At 35.0% G+C, this 23769-nt stretch overlaps 1 protein-coding gene and 1 long non-coding RNA gene across 4 annotated transcripts; one reads left to right on the forward strand and one right to left on the reverse strand.

The window, feature by feature from the left end:
- Window positions 1-349: 349 nt before the first annotated feature.
- LOC113727343 (uncharacterized) lies at window positions 350-4925 on the reverse strand. Of its 2 annotated transcripts, XR_003457789.2 has the most exons (3): window positions 3979-4924; window positions 1735-1808; window positions 350-1102 (listed from the first exon to the last, which is right to left on the reverse strand). It is a non-coding gene; the product is annotated as an uncharacterized lncRNA (long non-coding RNA). The 2 variants fall into 2 exon arrangements; XR_011839714.1 differs by having other exon boundaries at window positions 350-1808; window positions 3979-4925.
- A 12479-nt stretch (window positions 4926-17404) lies between these two features.
- Window positions 17405-20359, forward strand: LOC113727347 (heavy metal-associated isoprenylated plant protein 3-like). 2 transcript variants are annotated; one of them, XM_072076724.1, is made up of 6 exons: window positions 17405-17542; window positions 17723-17930; window positions 18243-18496; window positions 19028-19115; window positions 19211-19478; window positions 19987-20359. In XM_072076724.1, exons 1-6 carry the CDS (start codon window positions 17534-17536, stop codon window positions 20138-20140), a joined length of 981 nt encoding a protein of 326 aa, XP_071932825.1. In that variant the 5' UTR covers window positions 17405-17533; the 3' UTR covers window positions 20141-20359. The 2 variants fall into 2 exon arrangements, with proteins under 2 accessions (XP_071932825.1, XP_071932826.1); XM_072076725.1 differs by having other exon boundaries at window positions 19947-20001.
- The last annotated feature ends 3410 nt before the right edge of the window (window positions 20360-23769 follow it).

Genomic DNA, 23769 nt, shown 5'->3' on the forward strand with positions numbered 1-23769 from the left:
AAAAACTACGTACTGAGGTAGATGTTTTATTGCAGTTTCAGTATCTAAAGAATTAAATGCACAGTATTAAAACCCAAATATTCATATAATTATTGCATTTTACGTTCATAGTGAGAGGGCAAAGCCTCTTTTGCAGAGGTAATGAATTAATTGTCAAAGCGTTCAACGCTATTTCTTTTTCTTGATACACATTCAAATTTCAATTCTAATTTTAATTATTATACCTGCCATAATTAAGGGGTTCCTTCCTTTTTGATAATGTATAAAAGAATTTAATGTACCAATCCAGGATGGATGCATTTTAACATATACAACAATTAGCAGACATTTATTACTTGCTCTATAAATATATCACTCCAAATACTGGATTTCCTTTCCAATTGCATAAAAGGGAACAAATCTTTGTGCATGTCAGCACGTTATTATTTTAGTATACTAATAAAAAGAAAATATGAATATGAATTGATGTCATATTGCATTGCAAATTCAACCTCATTGTACTTGTATAAATATAACTACTACTTCTCCTGCCAATAATACTCGAGCACCAAAGAAGCTTAAGCTAATCGATTCAGAAAATGGTCTCTTCAAACGCCCCATCAAATGTGCCAAAGCCCTCCAAATTTGTAGGTCCGAGAATGAACAGTTTTTGCAAAAAGGCTTCTTCTTCTGATCGACATTCGAACGTGCGTGGCAAAGACAGAAGAATTGTTTTGCCAATAGGATGTGCTGATCGTGTGTTTGAGCTCAGAAAAAGGCTTGGTCATCGTACTGCTGGCCAAACTGTGGAGTGGCTCTTGATCCAAGCCAAAGCCTCTGTTGATGCTGTTCTTAACACAAATCCTGCAGCCCCCAAAAATCAAAATGGTCCTAAAGTCATACCATATCCTTATCTGTCTCGTCCGACTTTTATTGCACCTGCAGCCATCGTCTTTCCACCTCGATCGTACTAATCAAATTTCAATCCCTTCCAAATTTTTGCAGGAGACGAAATGTCTGGTTCAATTTCAATGTCTAAACCTATTTTAACTTGTGCGAGCGATGTGGAAATTTCTGCTGATGAAGTTGCGAGGTTCTTATTTGGAGATCATGGTGGATATGCCTTGGAGGAGGATCAACAAAAGGAGAGAGAATGAGCAACCAAAAAATACCAAGGAAAAAAAAATAAAATAAAAGAACTGCTGTATGTTACAAAAGAATGCTAGTAGCTATGTTGCGAAAAATAAAATGAATGTTGTTGTCATTCTCTTCTTGTAAAATATCAGGATAATTACCGTTTATCGCATGATCCTCCAAATGTTTCAAAAGATTCATATAATCCTAGTGTGGTTTATATAAAGTGAAAAATGAAAAAAAAAAAAAAAAGTACCTCCGTTATGGTGATTGACCAAACTATAGGGGGGTTTGACATATTAATAGGATTTGAAAGAAAAAGATGAAATGAAAATGAGAGGAAAAGTAATAAATTATCCTTAAAACCAAGAGTTAATCTTATATATATATAGTGATAATATATATATATATATATCATGGTTGAATGCATGACAAAATATATAAATTTAGATTTTAAATTCAAAATCAGATTAATTTTCAGATAATGTATATAATACTGTGTTAGTTGTCGAATAGACAATAAATCTAATTCCTTGAGCGCTACTTTGGTAAGGTGTGTCAAGATCGAACATCATCGTTTATCAGAATATCGACTATTTGTTGATGAAACGTGAAAGTTACCAATTAATTGGATTCACCGAGGCAGTAAGCAGGCATCTTTATTCATATGGGAGAGGCCGCAACTGATCCGGCAGCTGCAAATACATGCATGTTTTTAGATCCATCTTGCAGAAATGCAAAACCACAAGATCGATAAAAGGTATTTTCTTACTCCGAGAAATGCCTGAAGCAAAGCTGTAACTTCCTATACGTTAATGATTAATTGTCACTTCAAAATGAAGAAAGAATCAAACAACAATGCATAGCAGTACCTGTTGTTTTGTTAGCTCAAGCTTTTAAAATGGTTCTAGTTTGCAATATTGGAAAGCATAGTCTTGTGAACCATTGGTAATCGGACCGAAAGTTTGTTTATAATGAAACCATAGGTTCAACATTCGAGCGATCAGCTGGACTTGCAATATTGCAGAATACGATTCATTCATAACTTAGGTCAGATTTTGAACTATTGCTCCAAAAGATCACGATTAATTTCTTCTCATGCAACCATCATCGAACACCTAACACCACCACAATGGTCAATTTAGTTTTCTTTCATCACCAGGCCACCATATGACTCATTACAAGCACCGATCCTTTTTGAGGTTTTCTTGGAGAAGCATATGCTTCTCATTTCGTTTCTTCTTTAGGCTAGCTTCTACTACAAACTGATCTCTTGTGATTGTCAATGTGGTAATTGAGTTTTTATATATCAACACAAACAATGTCATTGGATTCATACACATCTTTATCGATCGAGGGTCAAATATTGCAAAGTACGTATATAAGCCTGATCTCCGAGGAATGGCCTATTGAGTTTCAAACTGGAAAGTCGACATTCTCACTAGTCCAAGAACTTGACATAACAAAACTTTCACTCACTTAATGATGTTTCAAATTAAACTAACATTTATGCTCAACAGACATTCGTATGTCAGCGTATTACATGACCACGGACTATAAAAAGTGTAATGGATTGTAGACTTTCAAAGTCATTGGACTATGTCAAACACTACACATGTTAAAACTTCCACATGACTGGCTAACATATCACTAAGCATATAGTCCGAAATGCATATTTTCCAATTTGTTAAGTATTAGACTGACATTCAAATGTTCATCATTTGTTTATCCAGGATAAAGATCAAACCTGTTGTCCAGCTTACAAATGAACTGCATATTGCTTTGTACCGAGCTAGCCATGTGTTTACTTCGAACAATTGCTCGCATGAACTTGTGAATCATCACTAATGTCGGGGAAACATGACAAACTGTGAAGTATTACAGCTACCATTTAATTGTTTTTAATTACAAATTGTTAACTGGAAAAGACGTCCGAACATTAGCAATTATGTGTTTATTCGTGTGTGAGAACAATTATTACAAAAGTGTCACCCGCTACGATAGTTATATGGAAAATTAGCCTGTCTTAGAATCACAAAATGTTTGAAATCAAAAAAATTTCTCCAAACAAATTGACTTCAAGTTCGTAAGAACATGAAGGAACTAGATAATGATAATTTAAACCATGCATATATATATCAGATTTCTATCAACAGAAAGACGCATGATCCATTTCGAGGATTAGAAAATAGGCTTAAGAGTGTCCTAGACGAGCATAATTTTGCTAGTAATGACAGAAATCCAATTGTACTTCATAAGTAACAAACGCCGGGTAATGTTCCGCTGAAATTTCTTCTGTTTCAAGGCCCAAAGAATAGTCATTAATTATGAGGATTTCTACCCACATTGAAAAGTAAGCCAATTAAACTCCTAAATTAAGAAACATTTAGGCCCATCACAGCTTTTTGGTATTACTATACAGTTGACAAGGTTACAGAAAAAGGACTATCCTGATAAGCTTGTTCATTAGATGGAAAGCAACATTTCACAAGTACTCCTATATGATTGGGGTTCACCATGTGATGACTGCAGGTTGATCAAATGATGTGTCCATGATATGTTAGCCTCCTAGTATACATAAGCGGCTTTTTAACTCAAACTGCAAATCTTTTCACTTCTTAAAGAAAACACATATCGGAGAAAAAAAAGATGTCACATATCATAAAAATATGATTTTGAGCTCTACTGTACCGTATTAGACTTTTCATCACTTCTCATACAAGGTGTAACATATTAGAGGAACCAATGTAGCATTAACAAACAAATCGATACGAAATACACATACACAGACAAATACGCAGGGAAAAAAGTCTTCTGTAGTAAATTCGTGTACGGAAAAAGCTTGTGCACAATACTAGGGCTTACAGATGTTTAAATGCATGTCCGCCAAAGACTTTCTCAAAAGCTCATTAGTCTTTGAAGCTCATAGATCCACATATCTTGGAGGCTAAGGAAGCTGCATATGTCGTAGTACATTTGGCTTGTTCCAAAACAAAATACATAGTACAGAAATCTAGACCAAGATGGCGTTCACCTGCATCTGCACCCGCACCTCTTCTTTCTCTTCTTTGTCGTCCCTTTAATATATATGATAATTTTCGAGTGGGGAAAGATGGGGGGGGGGGTCATGGTAGAGGATTTGTTGCTGGATTAGTGAACTAGTAGTAGCCCTTTATGCTGGCTGCGTCCAGAGTTCACTTTCATGAAATGAAAAGGAAAACAAGGGAGAAAAAAGTAAATTAATGAAGCATTATTGAAGGGAAACAAAAAGATGGATAAAATATATATAATTGAGACAAAGAACTGAAAGAAGTAAATGAAAGAAGTGGAGGTGCAGGTGCAAATGCAGCCGAAAGCAGCATCTTGGATTGGCTGCTTATCTTCAACTTATGACCGGCCAGATCCATTAGGAAATGGGAGAAAGAGACTAGTAGAAACCTGGATTCAGGCTGTTTTCTCTACTAGCTGCTATGCTGCTGAAAACCCTTGTTTATGCATGTTTATATAAAGGCCGATCCGGGCTGCTTTTGGTCTACGTGTACGAATATATGCCTTTCCATTATACTGAAGAAAATACTACAACTATTCACTAGTATAAGTTTTATACCAACCCGGCCCTGATTTTACTATGGTGCGGGTGGATTCACTAACAGTTTGTTTGGGCTTGGGAGTTGCAAATCGGAAAGATATGAGAAGATATGAAATAGACAGTATGAAGTTTTTTCGTCACTAGGAGTCATGTGAGGATAAAAAGAATAGAAAAGGGAGGATTCGGGATGATGCTATATATTGTTAAGGAAGTTTCTTCCCAATTTGATAATGCCAGGTAAATTATTGAAGTTTGATGGAAGAATAAACCATTCTTAAGGGTAAGTATATGAAGTTGACTGTAACCAAATCATTAGTCATTTCTCATCATAATCAAGTCCCTTTTCTATGAACAAGATGAACGAAGAGAGAATTTTGGCCACAAAGCATTGGCATGGTAATTTTGTGGAAAGATGCTTCAAAAGTTCACATGATTAATTATCAGAACGATTTGGGATTTCGTCTAAATAACTAGTAATGATTTTTTTAGCTTTTAATGTATATAATCCCCAACCAATTAAATGTTCTGGCTAAAACAAATGAATATCTGGATATGATGTCCGGCGAAAGTAGAGCAAGATCTATACTTGTGAGTGCGTTTCATATCCAAAATTCTTTAGGGTAGAAAGTAGGATTGCATCAAAACTTCATAGGACTCGGGTGATCACTTGCGTGCTCCATAATGGCGACTCTTAATAATCATCATACTTATGATAATGACCCTTAATCATTCTGCTTCGGGACGGATTTGACAACTTTGCCATAAAAAATGTTGCTAGCAGAGTAAATGCAACTTGAAGATCCAAATTTACATTGTGTGTGTCGCTTGAGCATACAGAAATTAAAGATAAACCCTACCTGGTGAAATTGACAAATGAACCTATCATAAGTGATTGTAGTTAACCTCATTATCTGTTTTTTTCCCACATTTTATCTTGAACTATAGTTGTTGACATCCACGAAAATGACAATAGCTACAACTTGATATCACAAAATATCTTAAACTTTTCTTTCTTGAAACGATTGATGATGGTGATAATAGTGAATTCAGGTACCATAATATCTATAACTTGTAGTTGTTCGACATTGCTCATGACAATGAGAGCAGCAACTGTTTGAGGTCACATTACAGCTTTCAATTATTATTATTATTATTATTGTTGTTGTTGTAGAAACATTCATGACATTGACATTGATTCATTGCCAACAATTTGACACCATATATATATATATATATATATATATATATATATATATATATATAGCTCTAGCCTATTCATATTTAATCTTTATTATGGGAAAAATCTTTAAGTGATTAATTAGGATATTGTTATGAGTGAGACCCCAGACGTTTAGTTGGACAAAGGAAGAACCTATCAATGTAGCACCAAATGGCCTAAATTTCGATTTTCTACTCTGTGTTATGATTGAGTTTTTTTTTTTTCAAGTAAATGAAAGATTTTGAATTTAAAATTTCTTACTTACAGCTCCTTTCACATTACCACTCAATTGAATCCTCCCCTCCCCTGTGTTATGATTTTGTTGAATGTTAGAAGATTTTTTTCTCAATCATGGCACAAGGTTAACATGTTCTTCGGACTTGTGAATCATAATTCCCACTCTTCGTATGAGAATATTGACTATGAGTAACTCGGTACTATGCTTAGTAACACCGTGTCAAATCTAATATGCCATCTAGAAACATATGCAAGCTAAATAGCACCTGGTTATCTTGTAGGTTAACAACTAAACATGGGATGGTTTGACTATTAAGGTGTTAGATTGAAAATTAAAAGTGAGAGTAGTTAAAAATATAGAGAGAAACTTGTACACTCGAACGCAATATATGTAATTAGTAAAACTTCTAATAATAATGAAAATTTTCTAATAAATATGGTAAAGGTAATAGTCGATCACTCACGTCATTTCCCTTTGAATACATAAAAACTACATGCATATTTTACAACAAAATAGGAAAAAATGAACAAATGAAGAAGTAATTGTATAAATTAATAAATTTTCTTAAATTTCATTCTTCTTCTATTAAAACAATTTTTTTTTTAAAAAAAAAAAAGAGTTATTCTACGAATAGCTAAGCGACAATGGCATGATGTGACTAGTAGATCAACATTTGCGGCATACTTTTTATGTTGGGCCAGCTAAAATGGTCCACACCAATTAGGCCACGTGACTGATAAGTTCCCAATCACGTGAACTTTGATGCATCCACCAGTTGAAAGCTGCCAAATGTAACACTGCATCTGAAACTCTACTACCGAGGGCTCAGACCCTCGTGGGCTTTGATATGTTTAGGCTTGGTGGGGGCCCAATATATTCACAGGAGCTTTGGACTTTACTGGAGCCAATTCGATAATGAGTGGCAGGAACCCCTTAGCATCAGCCTCACATTTATTCCTCATAAGACTTTTATGATGGGCCAGAATCCAGCTATGCAGCCACAGATACGAGGGAGAAAAAGTAAAACCTAAAGATTAGATCGATTTCGCATTTGTCCCCAGTCTCCACTCGCCTCGCCTGCGGCTATAGGACGATTGTTGTTTTTGATTCGGCTCTTAAATCTTTCCTCTTTCTTGCAACTTTTGGTTGCTCTTCCGAATCAGAATGAAATCAGGGCAATCATTCGCGGGTCACTGAAAATATTTGCAAGCCCTTCTTTTTTCTCGGATGGCTTGGAGTCTCTTTCTTTCGAACCGCAAAAGAGATTGATATTTGACAATTAGCAGTGAGAAATCTGACTTGACACAGGGTGCGTTTCCTGATCACCTTTCTGTTTGGAGTGCTAATTTCTCGAGTTTTTTGTCCAAAAATATGTACTATATAACGATTTGACATATGCAAGATATGAATGTATACAAATCGATACTCGAGCTTGACTCAGACAGTGCTGACACACACTACTTGACTCGAACTCAAACTTGATCGAGCTAGGAAATGGAGGATCAAATTTGACTCCAAAAAATGTATAAAAAAAAAAAAAAAAAAAAACAACTCGAACTAGACTCGACGTGGCTCTAACAATTATGTTATTACTTTTTTGCCATTAAAAAATTTAATTAAGTATGCAAACCAGCTTGTAAATTAACTGAAACATAAACGCTTAATGATAATTTCATAATTAAAAATATATATTATTTAAATTAAAAAATACTCGGCGAGTAGCTTGTTGAACTCGAGTACCATATATTCGAACTTGAAATTCGACTTGCATCCCCACTCGAGCTACTCGAACTCAGGCTCAAGTCGAGTGGTTTATTGAACTGCTTGCGGGCTATAGCCAGCGGCTAGACTCGCAATCAACCTTAATGTAAGATATTAAAATGGTTGAAAAATGTGTTAAAAAAATTTTTTGAGAAAAAATAGAGATCCAAACAAGGTTAGTTATTCAGGGTGCGTTTCCATTCAAGCTGTGCACGTGGCTGATGAGAAACTAAGGGAAGCCAATTCCAGAATCAAGAAAATTCCGGCTTTGGACGTATGTAACTGGTTAGAATTACAGCCCACTGATCTGTTTTTTCAATTTTTTTGAGATGGGGACATTGTGCAACCAGCATAGCTAACTCTACATGGACAAGGTTTCGACTATTTATAGACATAAAGCTTACTTGATTTTGAAAGATGAACCCGAAATATAGTTATGTCAAAGTGTAATAGAACTAAAATCCTCCCGGCAACGGCATCTGAAATATGTTACTACTGCCATAATAAACGAGTCCAGAGACGGAAAGGAAGTATTCTATTGCATGAAAACTGAGAACTCAAGAAGGAAACACCTCAACTTTACCAGAAGTTTAGGTTGTTAAGTTCATAAAATTTTGTGGGTTTTTTGAACTGAAAATTTGAAAATCATTTGTTCTTATAATGTATAAAAGTATGGGGAATTTGTGCTGATCTACCAAGTGCTACTGATGTCTACCAAATATGTTTGCCTGGACAGGGCGGTTACCGGCACCTCTGGCCGTCCTACTCCAAAAGCTAGAACAAGGATTGAAACTTCTCTTCACACTTTGACCAAACAATTGCAACGTTTCGAGTTTGCTAGTCAAAGTACCTTTCAAATGAACGAGTTAGAACTTGGCATATCTTCCTCTGAATCTGACTTGGCATATCTTTAAAGCCATGGAAACGAGTTAACTCGTATATATGACTATAACACCTAAACAGTACCTAGGCTTGTAATTTAGCTCGTGCAATGTGACCCGCTTCTGAATTCGGTGCCCAAGTGGGCTGGACAGGGAGGGGACCGAGAGTACTTGGAAGCAGCCACACCTAGCCCCCAGGAGTGGGAGAAAAGTGGAGGAATTCGAAAATAATTTTTTGCAGAAAAAATATCGAACTAGGAAGGGTTATTACTATTACTTTTTATTCCCTAACATTTAGTGATACAATCAGCTTCCCCTAACGTTAAGTTTTAGGCTTTCTACCTACAAAACTAGCAGTCCAAAGTCCAAACGTAAGAGTTTAGTAACTTAGTTCAAGACATGCTTTAACTCTTAGATTTGTTATCCCCTTAAAAGTACTCCTATAGAGTACCATTTACGTTATCTTTTAAACACTTTATCAGAACGTTTAACCAACTCAGTACATAGAAAGGTTTTGGAGGACACTACCTTCCTCTATTATACAATAATAATAAATAATTTGTAATGGTACTTCACCATTTTTCTAATTCTTTTTAACCAAGAAAAAAAATCAACAAGGTTCTTCTCTCTTTTTTTTTAAAAAAATTTTATTGCACTCTGATTATCACCAAGAAAAAACAAAAAGAGGGAAAAGAGATAAAGTTTGCAACTTTGTGATTTATTTTAAATTATATGAAAAAGGGTATTTTCATCCAAAAATTTTCAATATAAGAAAAATGATTAGTTTTGCTTAATGGTGGGAATAAAGTGCCTAAAAAATAACATTAAAAGTAAATTGAAAGTAATACTACAGTTCGAGAGGGTAAAGTAATGATAACCCAACTAGGAAAAAAGGAATGACCGATTTATGAAATGGTCCTTTTCTTACATTAACAACATAAGGTCTAAATGCACGGAGTTGCCCTTTAATTATGAGTTTACTTGACTATCCCTCATACTTGTAATTTAGTCTTTATACATAGATAAATTTAAGGGAATACCTACGATGGTGTTCAGTGTTAACGACCAAGTTGATTGGGTTACTTCAAACCAATGCTTTTGGCACATCCCCAGGTGTGTCTTCTTATTTAAAAAATTGTGTGATTATAGTTTTTCACATTATTAAATTACTACGTACAGTGGTAAAGAAGTATGTGTTTATTTTAAAAAATCTGTAATCATTACATCTGTTAGGAAAAGTTATTCTATTTAAAATTATGATGGAGAATAAGAAAGAAGGTGAATAATTTGAAAACTAGTTTAAAGTGGTGTTTTTGATATAATATTAAGTGACACAAAATGTTCACACCAATCCCTTCTCTCCCTTTATATATATAGTATAGAAACACATATAGATGTTAGAAAATACATGCGATTGACTAAAAAAAATGCTTGAGATTAGCTTTAGAACTTACTAGTAGAAATAAGAGGTTGAGAGAGGGAGTGTAAGTGAGAGGTTCTGAATTTAAACCCTTCCATTTACACTATACACACACATACACATACAAAGAGAGAGAGAGAGATCATTTTTATCACTGGCAATGGTAAAGATCTCATCTATGGTCCCTGTTGGAAATATATAGAGACAATGGGTATGTTTAGATAGTAGATTATTTAAGATAATTTTTTTTAAAAAAATATTGTAGCGTTTTTTTAACGTGGTGTATGTAAGATAAAACGGTAGTTGAAAAAAGTATTAATCAGGTAAGCAAATAGAAAAGGGGCAAATGCCAACTCCAAATACCAATTTGTTACTGTTCAATGGTAAAGGTCTATGTATTGTACCTGTTCACCACATTACACGAATTGCCTTCAACCTAAATGTCTGAGATGTGGAGACTTAACGTCAGCTCCTAATTATTTGATAAAAATACATGGGCTTGTATCATCTTGTCATTATGATAGCAAGAAGATTTGAGTTTTTTTTTTTTTTTTTTTTTTTGAAGGAAGAAGATTTGAGTTCAAATGCTGGGACATTGCAATCTTGATTGCGATAGGGCCTCTTTCTACCTTGAGATAAAATTCTCTCATTAGAAATTTCATTGTCGGTGTTGTGTGCTCACACTCCTAAAATTCGTCTCCCAAAACTACTTGAAAAATTAAAACTTGATGGAAAATGAGGAGCACTAGTTAACTTCCATCATTTGTGAAAATGTACGGCCAAAATATGTGAAATTTACACGAGTTTGTGCAACGTCAGCCTGTGGCCTGGAAATCCACTTGTAGCCCAGCACTACTTGGACTTTGGGGAACAAAAACTTCTGTCTGAAGGCCCAATATTCGATGTGACCATTTCATGTCATTTTACCATGGTCCGAAGGTGGGTGGATCCCTAGAACAATAAGGGCTGGTTCATGACATAAGATTGGGCTATTAACCCTGTCCTGTGAGATCTCAAAAATAGGTACTTTTTTCGCATAGATGATAAATTTCACCTAATCGAATTAATACTTCATATGGGGATAAAATAATTCAATGTGAGGAGATAGTATTAATTATTCTGAGATAAGTAGGAGTTGAGGTGAGATAACAATTTAGACCTCTATACCCTACTAATGGAACGTGCTATAGTCTAACAACTATATACCCTACACTATCGATATCATATAATTCAAGTTTTGGGCTTAATTGTTTCTATTAATAACATGATAAATTCTTGGATCAGTTTGCCTCTGTTAATAACAAAATTTAAATTTAAATTAATCTGCCCATATTAATAACATAACTAAGATTTGGACTAATTTGCCCCTACTACTAACAAAACTAAATTTTGCACTAATTGGCCCCTGGTGTTTAATTATGTAATCATGTTTTCTTGACCAATTTTGGTTGTAAAAAGATTAAACATATCAATTGAGCCTTGTAGATCGAGGATTTGATAAGCTCGAACTTGGCCCAAAATAGAAAAGCTGGTCCATAGGCTCAAAGCCCAGATTGCACAAAGCAGACGTCTGTGAGGTTGATTTTAGTCTATATCTAGGTTCGAGCTTTCTATGTTATTAGGCTGGGAAAAACTTGAATGAGACCCAATTTAATTGCGAGCCGAGTTTAAGCTTTGTTAGACTCAACTCCACCGAAACTTGGCCCAAAAAAGTCTTTATATAAATGTGTATATTATATGGAACAAATAGCTTAATTACTATATCTTATAACAATTTAAAATTTATATTTAATTATTTGATAAATATAATATTTAAACACGTAATTAAGTATTAATTGCGAGTTTGGGCCATGGTTCGAAACCCTAATACATTTTGTGAGGCGAGCATAGGTCTTATAATATTAGCCCGAATTGCAAACTGCAAAGCTTCAACTTCTTGTGACTTGAATTTTTTGTTTTGTCAAAGCCCTATGGATACCCCTAATTCTAGGTTTACTTGACCACAATTCTCCACACCAACTGCCTTCATGAGGGCTGAGAAGCGGAGACTTTACCTTCGGCTAGCAATTGGATAGATACACCGGCTCATATTGACATTCTGTAATGTGACGATAGCAAGAAAAGAACACTGCACATTTTGGGTTGGGTCCATAAGAACTTGATTTCATATACCGTCTTTCTAGTTCATCCCAAAGAGCATCCAACCCTAGAAACCTTCTCTTGATCCTTGTATTTTGCTGATCGGAAAGCAAATCGTGCAATGGTGGAAAACTTTGACCGTCGTTAAATAAATCCTAGTGGAGGAGTGTTTACAAAGCATTTGCAGGCTGCTTCACAACCCCTCAATAACATCACTCTAACATGATGTTTTTGCCTAGGGAATGGAAGTGCTATTTCAACCCACTTATATATAATAATTATATAAAAAGAAAGAAATTAGTGTGCTAATTTTTCTGCAAACTTGTTTGGATGACAACAATTTTTCAGAAAAATTTTTACATATTTTAATCATCTTCTTACGTCGCATATATTAAATCGTTACAATAAATTTTTCTATAAAAACACTCAGAGAAAAATGCAATCCAAACAAGACAATCGCGTCAAATTCAACCAAAATTTGATTGTCTATAATCATCTACCTGTGTTCGATTATCTCCTCGACAAAGTATCTAAACTACCCGGCCAGTTGTCAGCCCGATAGACCCTAAAAATCCTTACACACAGCAGCCCTTTGCCATCGTGGATCAGCACTCCAGCATTTTCTTTTCTTTTTTTTTTGTCCAAAGCACTCCACCATTCACTCACGCATTTTTCTACTATATAATAGTTGTGGTTTGACGAAAATTCTGCCTTAAATAATTTGGAAAATCATCAAGTTTGACAAACACCTCACTATAAAAAGGCCATTCTAATCTTGAAACGAAAAAGGTGGGAGAGGGAGCCAAGTTTGACTAGAGGATGAGAGAATTGATAATACCCTGTCGGGACTCTGGCATCTTCCTGCTAAAGCGAAGCCCACAAGGGAGAAGGACCTAGATACGACTCTAAACCGCCTACCTGCGTGAACGGCTAAACTAGCGTCCAAGGACATAGAAATTTCGCGGCAGGGCACCCAGTCGCCAAACTCAAACCGACACTTGCTACATGTGCATATATAAATAAATAAAAATATATTTTTTGTGCTTAGGATTTTAGACTCCTACATTTCTTTGGCCTAGGAATGTCATGGATTTAGATTATATGCCTACGAGATAGAAGTTTGTTTTTCAAGAAGGCCGATGATAAATGTCACAGTTTTAGATGGGGAAATGCTAACCGCGCTCCATTTTTTGTTAATTACTAGTGTTTTCACCCGTGCTATGCACGGGATTATATTTCAAATTCAAATAATATTGTATATATATATATATTATGGTATAGAATAATAAATATATATATACTAAAAATTTTAAAAAAGTGATGCTTAATGTTTTGAAAAAAATTTAATCTCTAATGTTTTACATGATAAAAGAATTGTTAGCGCATTTAAAGAGATGGTTAGGTTGGGTGGTAAGGTGAGAAGAGTTTTTTTTTTAAAAAGTCAATTTATCAATATCCAACAAAACATATTATGTTATACCCATATATCAATACTTATAATATAAAAATTTAAATTATAACCAATTTATTTTCTTCCAATTTTAGAAAAAAAATCTTTCTCCTATTTTGTGCCCCTATAATTGTTGACTGCATTTAGATTAGCATTTTTCATAAACTTTAACGTATATTTAAAAAAAATTTCCATAATATGTGTTTTTAGAATTCTCAAAATTATTAAAAATCACCATCATTTCCCTCTTCTCTTACCCGCCACCTAGTCATCAGATGCCTCCTACGACTTTCATATCTTCTATCATGGTACCACTTTCTCTATTTTTTTTTTTTCATCTCTGTCATATCTCTGCAATTCCCTTTATTCTTTTCTCCCTTCTTTGCTAATTCTTGTAACCCATATTTTTTCTTCAACATTTCTTGCCACTTTTCAACTTCTTAACATTTTCTTCCCTCCATCCTCCCCCTATACCTAACCTCTAAATTCATATCCCTGCAACCCAATATATTTAACTTTACCTATCATAATGAAAATCTAAAATTGAAAATTGATTACAATGGTTGCAATTATTAGTATCTAAAAATAGAAATGAAAATTTGATAATTCTATAATATCCTCAAGTACTACAATCAATATATATATATATTTAACATAGCAAATACATATTTACATATGAAGACAGCAATAAGAATACATAAATAATTAATGGTACCAAAAGTTATCCTTAGTGTTTTGGTTTTGCACTCTTATTCAAATCTAATGTCAAATTTGGGCCAGATATATACAAATTAAGTAGTATTTTAGGGTTGAATGTTCTATATCTTTCTTTTAAACTATAATGCTACTTTTTAAAAAAATTTTGGTCGAAGTGATGTTGTTATTATCATTAATTTTTTTTATCAAAAATGAATATTTAAAAAAAATCACGTTAAAAGGCTAGTAGTACTTTATTTTTTATTTAATGATTTCATAATTTGGATTTCATGAATAGTATCATTCTTGATTTTTTAAATCCACAACATTATTTCATGAATATTTTTTAATTTAATTTTGCCCTTTTACTTAGGATTACTAAGTTAAAAGATAAAATATTGTCATTTACTTTTTTACTTTGACTAAGTTTGGCAATACTTTCTTTTTGTTTACCCTCCCACTAATAAATTTCAAACCAAATTCCTATATAAGTGGAGTCACTACTTTTTTAAATTAGAAAGGCATGGAAGCCACTTCCTACTTAAGAAAATATTATTTGCACTTCATTTTTTATTATTTGCAATTCCACTATTTGTTTTATCATTTAGTCTAATTAATGAAAATTATATAACCAAAATGATTATTGAAGTGTGAATAACAAAAATGGAGTGTAAATAATCTTACTTATTTAAATTAATAAGAAAGCATGAAAAGATGTTATATTTGTTATCTCTTCTTATGGTCTTATAGAAGTTTTAATTGTTGTAGAATCATAAATAACGCAAGACAATCGGAAACGTGATGGGTTGAAGTTCAAATAGAATAATATGCATATTAACCAACAATTTGAAATGAAAAGATTTTAAAAAGTAACCAACAATTTCAAATGTGAAGAGTAGATATGGAAGTTGAGAGAAATATATTTTATAAATTAAATTAAATGTGAAATGCTAGAAAAATAGAATTAATAGTGGAAAAATTCGTGGAGGCTTGTTGCTAAAAATCCCTTCTCAAATTTATATAGATATAGATATCCTCACAAATTTGTGTTATCATATAATCTAATAAAATGAAAATCATATGATAAAAATAATGATAGTAAAGGTCCGATTAACAAGAAAAAAATTAAATATGTTTGGATAGAGTATTATTTAAAATAATTACTGTAGTATTTTTTGTTATGTGCTGTATGTGAGATAAAACGATGATTGATAATATAAAAAAGTGAGTTGAAAAATGTATTTATGATAAAAGTAAAATATTATTTGAAATAATGAGATATCCAAACACTATGTTTGGATTGCCAATTATTTTACTTTATTTACATGCACTGATTTCTTGCATCATCAACACATTTTTCAATCACCTTTTTATTTCACACATATCATATCAAAAAGGTGCTATAGTACTTTTTTCACAAAATTATCTCAAATATTTTAGAATCCAAACAACATTTCCTTTCGAAAGATGAATGGACTTAATAGTAGTATGCACTGAGTAAATACACCTCTCTTCGTCAACCGTGAATCCAGTCAATACAAACTATACTGTAAATCACTGTAGAAGTTGTAGAAAAACTTTTGTAAGAAAAAGTTTGGATGTTTGTACCCAAACTTTTTTTCCTTTTCCTTTTCTTTCTTTCTTTTTCTTTTTTCTTTTCTTTCCTCCTTTCCAGCTTCTTCTCCCTTCCCCTTCCCCTTCTCCCGTCCCTCCCCTGTTCCTCTCCCGAAACTGCATCAAGCAGTCTGCAGCAATTTTTTTTTTCCATTTTCTCTCCCCCTATTCCTCTCCCTCCCCTTGTTTCTTGGAGCGCCGACCACCACCTCCGCCGCCTCTTCGATCGGAAACGCAGGCGCACCAGAGCCCCTGCTCTCCCAGCAGCCAAGTCACGCAACCCGCACACCAGTGCGCGACTTATCGCACACCTACGCGACACAGCCCCGCCCGCCAGCACGCGCGACCTTCTCCGCGCGCGTATCAACGAGCCCAGCTCCCAAGCGCGCGTACCAGGCATGCACCTTCTCCACAACACGACCACAGCGCACTCCAGACCTGCTAGCAACCCAGCCACAACGCGCGCTGTCAGATGACCTCCATGCCCCTGCTCGCCCCTACGCGCCCACAACCAGCAAGAGCGCGCGACCAGCGCGCCTCTCAACAAGCCAGGCGCATCTCCGCAGGATGGGGGAGGAAACGACGGTGGTGGTCGGCGTTGGCGGCGGCGGCGGGTTGGGATGGGGGTGGAAGAAGAAAAAAAGGGAAGGGATTTGTTTTTGTGCGTTTTTGATATTTTGAAGTGTGTAGGTAAAAAACTTTGAGAAGTTTTTTGGAGTTCCTGTAGCAAAAATTGTTAAAAAACTAGTAGATAAAAAACTTGTCAAAAAATCTGGCTTCCAAACAGGCCCTTTATTCTCCATTTGTTTGAGCCCATTCTCCAATTATTTGCAATAACAAGTTATATAAACAAGATTTAAGAAATAAAACTCAAGTCAAATTTTATTTTATTTTATATACAAATGTTTCTACAATGCATGGTCAAAAACATAAAATAAAACATGAAAACAAGGGTAAAAAGTGCAAAAAAATTTTTAAAATATGTTTCCTAGATTATTATGTATCCTTTTCCATAAAAAAAAAGGTAATTGTTTTATTAGAACTATATTGCAAAATCCCATTTTATCTTGTGTCAAAAGGCAAAAAGTGAAAAAAGGGAAAAAAAAAACCTTTTCAAAATTAACTATATATCAAACCATGATAATAATCCATGATTAAGCATACATAATACCCACAAGCACATATGACACCTGTATTAGACACCATCGCCACATATGAGCGAATTGACAACTCAGCCCTCCACTGCCCCCACCCTCATTTCCACTCTTATTCCCCTCACACGCTCACTCGAATAAATACACCTTCGCTCTCTTTTCTCTCTACGTTCAGAAATCTTTCTTACTCGTTCGAGAAAAGCCAGATAGAAACGCCCCGGAATTTTTATTTTTTTTTTAAAAAAAAAGCAGCAAAAAAATGAGCAAAGTAACCGCCTCTTCCTATCTATCTAAATCTTTCTTATTAGCCTTCTCTATATGTGTGTATATTCGAAAAATCCGTTATTCTTTTCTGAAATATGAATGTGATCTGTGGTTTCTGAATTTTCGTGGAAAAGTTTTCGCAATGGGAAATTTTAAAGTGTTTTGTGGCTGTGATTGTCTGCAGAAGAAGAACAAGAAGGTTAGCGATGAGGGCCAGAAGAAGAAGGAGGACGACAAAGAAGAAAACCAGCAACAAAAAGGGGGAGAAGATGGAGGAGCCGCCAAGAAGGACAACAACAACGGTAATGGCGGAAACGCTGTCGTTCTCAAGATCGATTTGCATTGCGACGGCTGCGTTACCAAAATCGTCAAGTGTATCCGAGGTTTTGAAGGTATTTTGCATTTATTTATGAAATAAATTATCATCCGTAACTGCACATATTTTCGTATATTCTCTGCTGAGATTCTGGTCTCACTTTTTTCACTTTTATATTTTACTTTTGCCGCTATTTCTTCGAGAATTTTGCAGTTTTAATTTTTTATGTTTTCATGTTCTTCAGGATAAAGTTTCCAAGAAAATTATCCTTGAGGTTTCCTAAACCTAAGATGCTCTGTTCACTGCTGTTTTTCATCTGAATATTACTTGTTTGAAGAAATTCCCAAATTTGACATTTTAAGTAATTTTTGCTTCCGGTTTTGACTAGGTGTGGAGGCTGTGAAAGTTGACAGCGGCTCAGGCAAGATAACGGTGAGCGGAAAAGTTGATCCTTTGAAGCTTCGAGAGAAGTTAGAGGACAAAACGCACAAAAAGGTCGAACTGCTCTCGCCGGTGCCCAAAAAGGACAAAGCCAAAAACGACGACGCTGGGGATGGAAAAGAGGAAAAGAAGAAAGACTCCAAGGAGAAAAAGCCCAAGGATAATAGCAAAAACAAAAAAGACGAGAAAAACTCCAAAGAGGTACGCTGCTAAGTAATGCTGTGCACATATTTTCGTCCTTTTTTTCTTACTCTCTTTTTCTGCTACAAATTCTGAGTTCTTTGTCGTCGTCGTTTGCACACAATGCGCATGTTAGCATCTTTACTTTACCTTTTTTTTTTTTTGGTTACCCCTAGATGAAAAAGAATACTACTATTTTTTTTACCGTACTTGGTCAAAATTTGCATTCTACTGTTAAACTTCGGTGAATTTACCTTTTTCCGAGTTCAGCGGTGGAAGCATGTGCTGGCAACACGTTACCAGCTCTTTAGCAGTAGTTGCTCATGAGCAACCGCATTTGTTGCTTCACATCACTTCTTCAGTTTGAAAATTTTTTTCATGTTTCAGTACCCAGTGTTAGCTTATTACTGTAATCATTCAGATTCGTGCCTACCACGTTTATTGCGGCCACGTGTTGTCGAATTTGTTGAATTTCTTTTGTTAACACAGCTATTTGTTGTTTATTGGGAAAGACCCATTGATTAATTTTATAATCTATGACTGTTTTTGCAGCTTCCGGTGACAACAGCTGTGCTGAAGGTACCACTGCACTGTCAAGGATGCATCGAGAGAATTCACAAAATTGTCAGCAAAACGAAAGGTGAAATGCTGTTTTAATGTTAGATTTGACTGCTAATTTTTCTGTAGTATCTTGTGTGTAATGACTAATGGATGGGTGAATGACAATGATTACAGGTTATCAGGAGATGAAAGTGGATAGGCAGAAGGATTTGGTGACTGTCAAGGGTGCAATGGACATGAAGGACGTGGTGGAAAACTTGAAGAAGCATCTGAAAAGGGATGTGGAGATTGTTCCTGCTAAGAAGGAAGACAAGAAAGAGAAAAGCGGCGGCGGCGGCGGCGAAGGTAAACCTGCTGGTGGGGAAGGTGGTGGTGGTGAACAAATGGAAGGGAGTAAAAAGCAGCTGCAGCAGCAGCAGCAGATACCAAATGGTCCGTTGGGGTATGATTATCCAAGTTCTAGCCCTTTTGTATACGGGGGGCCTGCCTATATGGGTGATCCTTATCAATTCCAATATCATGCCCCTCAGCTGTTTAGTGATGAGAATCCAAATGCTTGTAGTGTTATGTGACTTTGTGTCTAATTAAAGGAAAGGATGGATCACACGGATATTTTGGGCATTTAGGGGAAGGCATTAAATGTAAATAACATAGAGGGAAGAAATCTATTATGACGGGGTTTTGAATGGATGTAAGATGGTGGCGAATTAGAATATATATATGATGATTGGAGGAGAATGGCAGGTTGGGACTTGAGCTAGGTGCTCCATTAGATTAGTTTGGTTAAGAATGAGGTTTAGGGTGGTTTGTTTTTGTTAATCATGATTATGACTCTGTAATCTTCTACTACAGTCTATGTATGATGCAAGTTAATGCTACAGTACTATTCTTTTTTTTTTTTTTTTTGCAGAGTAGCTGGATCTACTAACCTTTTGTTCTTATTTGCTTAGGCTTTCAAAGAAGAGTTTTAGACCGGTCATCCTTTTTTCTTTTTCTGTCACGGCCATTATTATTAAGCTTGTTGGTTCCTCCATTTTTGGCAAAAGGCAGTTGTCAGACTGGAGTGGTTTGTTGAGCTATGAAGAGTATTTGTGCGGGTGGTGACTAAATCTGTAGTTGCCTCCACTGAGCAAAACCCGAATGATTTGCAGACGAAAAGGAAAGTAGTGTAGTGTATAGCAATGGGGAACCTCTTTAATAACTGGTTCTGGGTTGTAACATGAGCAAGTTGTAATTCCTCGAAAACGTCCAACAGCAAGACATTAGTATATGCTTACTCGTGAAATAGTAGTATGTCTGCGCATGATGATGCATTGCGTTGTATTTGCCTCGGATCCTTCCGCGTCACTTCCCAGTCAACAATACCGATCATCAAATCAAAGATATAAGAAATTGGAAATTTGAGGACTGTGGTTGATGTTACTCGATTTACACGCGTAAGCCATTTAAACCAGTATCTGAAATCTCTAGAGATAGAAAGAGCGTTTGATGGGACATTGTTTAAACCAGTATCGTGACTTCTAGTTCATTCTGAGCCAAAAGCAAAAAGGGCCCATCGGATAATAATATGATATGATCGACGATACCTGAGAGAATTGTACACCGTAGTCCATATGCACGCTCGAAATTGATCATTCAGGTCAGGAAAATTTGTTTTGCCTTTGCGTGGAAACAAAATACTTATGTAAAGCTAAGTTTGACCAAAAAAAAAAAAAAAAAATGTAAAGCTAAGCGGAAGCTATTAGTAGTATTATCATTAATGTTTTTGGTGTCGATTGGTTAATATTTGCTTACATGGTGATGTCCACATTAATTCTAAGGGTGTAACTTATAACCTAACCCAATATTTTGGATGGAGCAAAAGAATAGGGGATTTCCAGCAGATTTCACGTCATAAGACAACTTTGCCCTTCCTTACATTAATAATCATTACTTCGACTAAATCTTCTAGACCCCATGACAAACCCTTTTTTTCCTTTTCCTGTTCCCAACAAAAAATTTTTGGTTCTTGATTATCATCATGATCGCTACAACAATAAAACCGCCATCTATCACTGCCATAGCCATTAACCTCCGACCCAACTTTATTTCAAAAATTCAACAAAAGCTTCAAAAATTCTTTTTTCCCTAATAATATACAAATTCCCTAATTGAATTGAAATTGACAAATTACCCCTTTTAACTCTTTTTTTTTTCCAATCAAATCACATACAAAGTTCAACACATAAAAGGGTGATCATTAAATACATGGGAGAAAAAAAAAAAAACAAAAGTGTCTTTCTTATGGAATCCACTTGTTTGTTCTTTCTTCACGATCATAGATTTCAATTCTAGAAAATGAGAAAAGAAAAAGAGGTGATATGCATAATTGGAAGATATTGCTAGTCGCCAGTAGGCGTGAGAAGAAGAAACAATTCACGGTACTATTTGGGGTGTTAATGATTTAATTGTTTGGGAGCAAGAAGAAGAAAGATGATAAGCATTGTGGGGTAGAGAATAGATAATGATTGATAGAAAATAGACAAGGGATGATTAATTGATTGGTGGAATCATGAGGAACAATTAAAATTTCGGAGAGTTTCATTTGAAGCCTCAAATTTCGAAATTCAATTGCAAAACCTAAGTAAGAACAAAGGTGCCTCGTGCACAGAAATTTGCTCTAAATCCGGATCTATTTTTTGCTCTGACAATTATATTTTGGATTCCTGTTTCCTACACCTTGAAATGAAACAGAATCTCTATGTTACAGGCATGTTAACAAAGTGGAAATGATTAACCTAATTGTTGACCTCCAAAAATGATTAGGATTTGGTTCAACTTCAACAAAAGGGGGAATGAATCCGGCAGTTGAACGTGGGACGGAATCAAGTCCGGAGTTGATACGAGAAGACGGAGACAATTTCTGAGGAGACGGCAAATTGGAAAGCGGCGGAGGAAACATGCATGGGTCCCACCTATTCATGGTGACACTTATGTGATGACGACGTTGACCCTGGCCCCCTTTCTTTAACAAGTACGTACTACTACTACTACTCAAATACCCATTCATTCATCAGCCAGGACTGGAGATCTAACTAAAGCAGTTGCACATTGCACATGTCATAGGTTGCAGGCCAATGCCACACACAAGTAGTGTGTTTGAGCCTCCATCCATGCGAGAAGAATTATGTCGGTGGATAATCTGTAAAGATTTTATATTAATGGTTAATTTGTAAGAATTTATTTAAATAATTTATAATTTTGAAAGTATGCTCAAATTTGAGAACACGGTCAAACTCTTGATAGTTTTTTTTTTTTTTTTATCACAGTGGATATCTGGGTCCGTGGACTGGTTACCGTACGACCCAACTAATCCCACTACGGGTTGGGAGAGGCCTGCCCCAAGCGTCACCAGCTACGGTCAAACTCTTGATAGTAATCTAAGTTGAACTTGACTAAACTGTATCCTTATATATAAGAGTGACTTTCATCAAAGGGCGGTTTGAATTTCAATTACATGAATAGGAGTTTTTTGAAAATATAAAATATTGTATAACTTTTTAAAAACTTTTGATGCAACTTAAAGACAACATGTGTTTGAATGTGTTTATCGAAATGTCCTCATTTTGATACATTTAAAGTTTTTATTTATGGAGACATTTGAGTATTTCTGGAATATGAAACTACTTTACAATAATTTTTGCATTGAGTACAATTTATATAAGTTTATGTGTTGGTGTAATTACTGAAATAGTGTCATAAACGCATTTAATTGAAGCGTGGCTTTTGCTGTGCAATTAACACAAAGACGCATTGCTATAATTAACGGTTGAATGATGTTCTTTTGTTTGAAATAACTTATGTTTGCTCTTGGAGGAATTTTAACCAACATCTATAAGGAACTTTTGGAAATGATAAAATTATAAAAGTATTGATAAAGTAAGGTGTACAAATATATGCTGCAATTAAAATGTATTATTATTAATTTCATTATATTTAATGACTATTTCTTTTTAAAATATATTATTATTTGTCAAATAAAAAATTCTCTTTAATTACATGCACAAAATACTCGCGCGATCCGTGGGCACTTTTTCGTTAATATTAAAATAAGAAAAAGAAAAAGAAGGCGTAGGCCAATGCCATCATGGGCATTATATGTACAGGACATGTAACCATATTGTTTCTGATGACATGAACTCCTTGGCATGCATTTATTCTCTCAATGATTTAGATATAAAAGGAAGCTTCCGGAAAGAGGGGTAAAAGTAAATTTAGTGGAAAGTAGTTGTCTTCTTGTTTGGACAGATGCGTTATACAAAGGGTTGGATACTTGGGTTCATCTGTTCATCAATCTTAGGGTTTGTTTGGATTGTGGTTTATTCGTCAAAATATATTTATTTATATCATCGTTACAATTTTCAACACGCCTTTTTATCTTTTCAATTACATTTTTATCTCACATACATCACATCACAAAAAGTGTTACAGTAAAAATATCTCTAATAATTCACAATCCAAACAAACCCTTAGTACTTGTGTTCTAAACTAATAATAATGTATACAGTAAAAGGAAGGTTCCGTCTATGGTGGAAAGGTGACTCACCTATGCATGGTGGGAAGAGCAAATGAAATTAGGACAACACATCACCGTGGGCCTAGGCAAAGCAAAGTTATTAAAAGTAATGACCGGAACCGGGTAGAAGAGGTTTCATACGAGATGCATTGTACTTTTAGGAGAAATAACATGTACG

The sequence above is a fragment of the Coffea arabica genome, chromosome 1c (assembly GCF_036785885.1).
Source record: "Coffea arabica cultivar ET-39 chromosome 1c, Coffea Arabica ET-39 HiFi, whole genome shotgun sequence".
Classification (NCBI taxonomy): domain Eukaryota; kingdom Viridiplantae; phylum Streptophyta; class Magnoliopsida; order Gentianales; family Rubiaceae; genus Coffea; species Coffea arabica.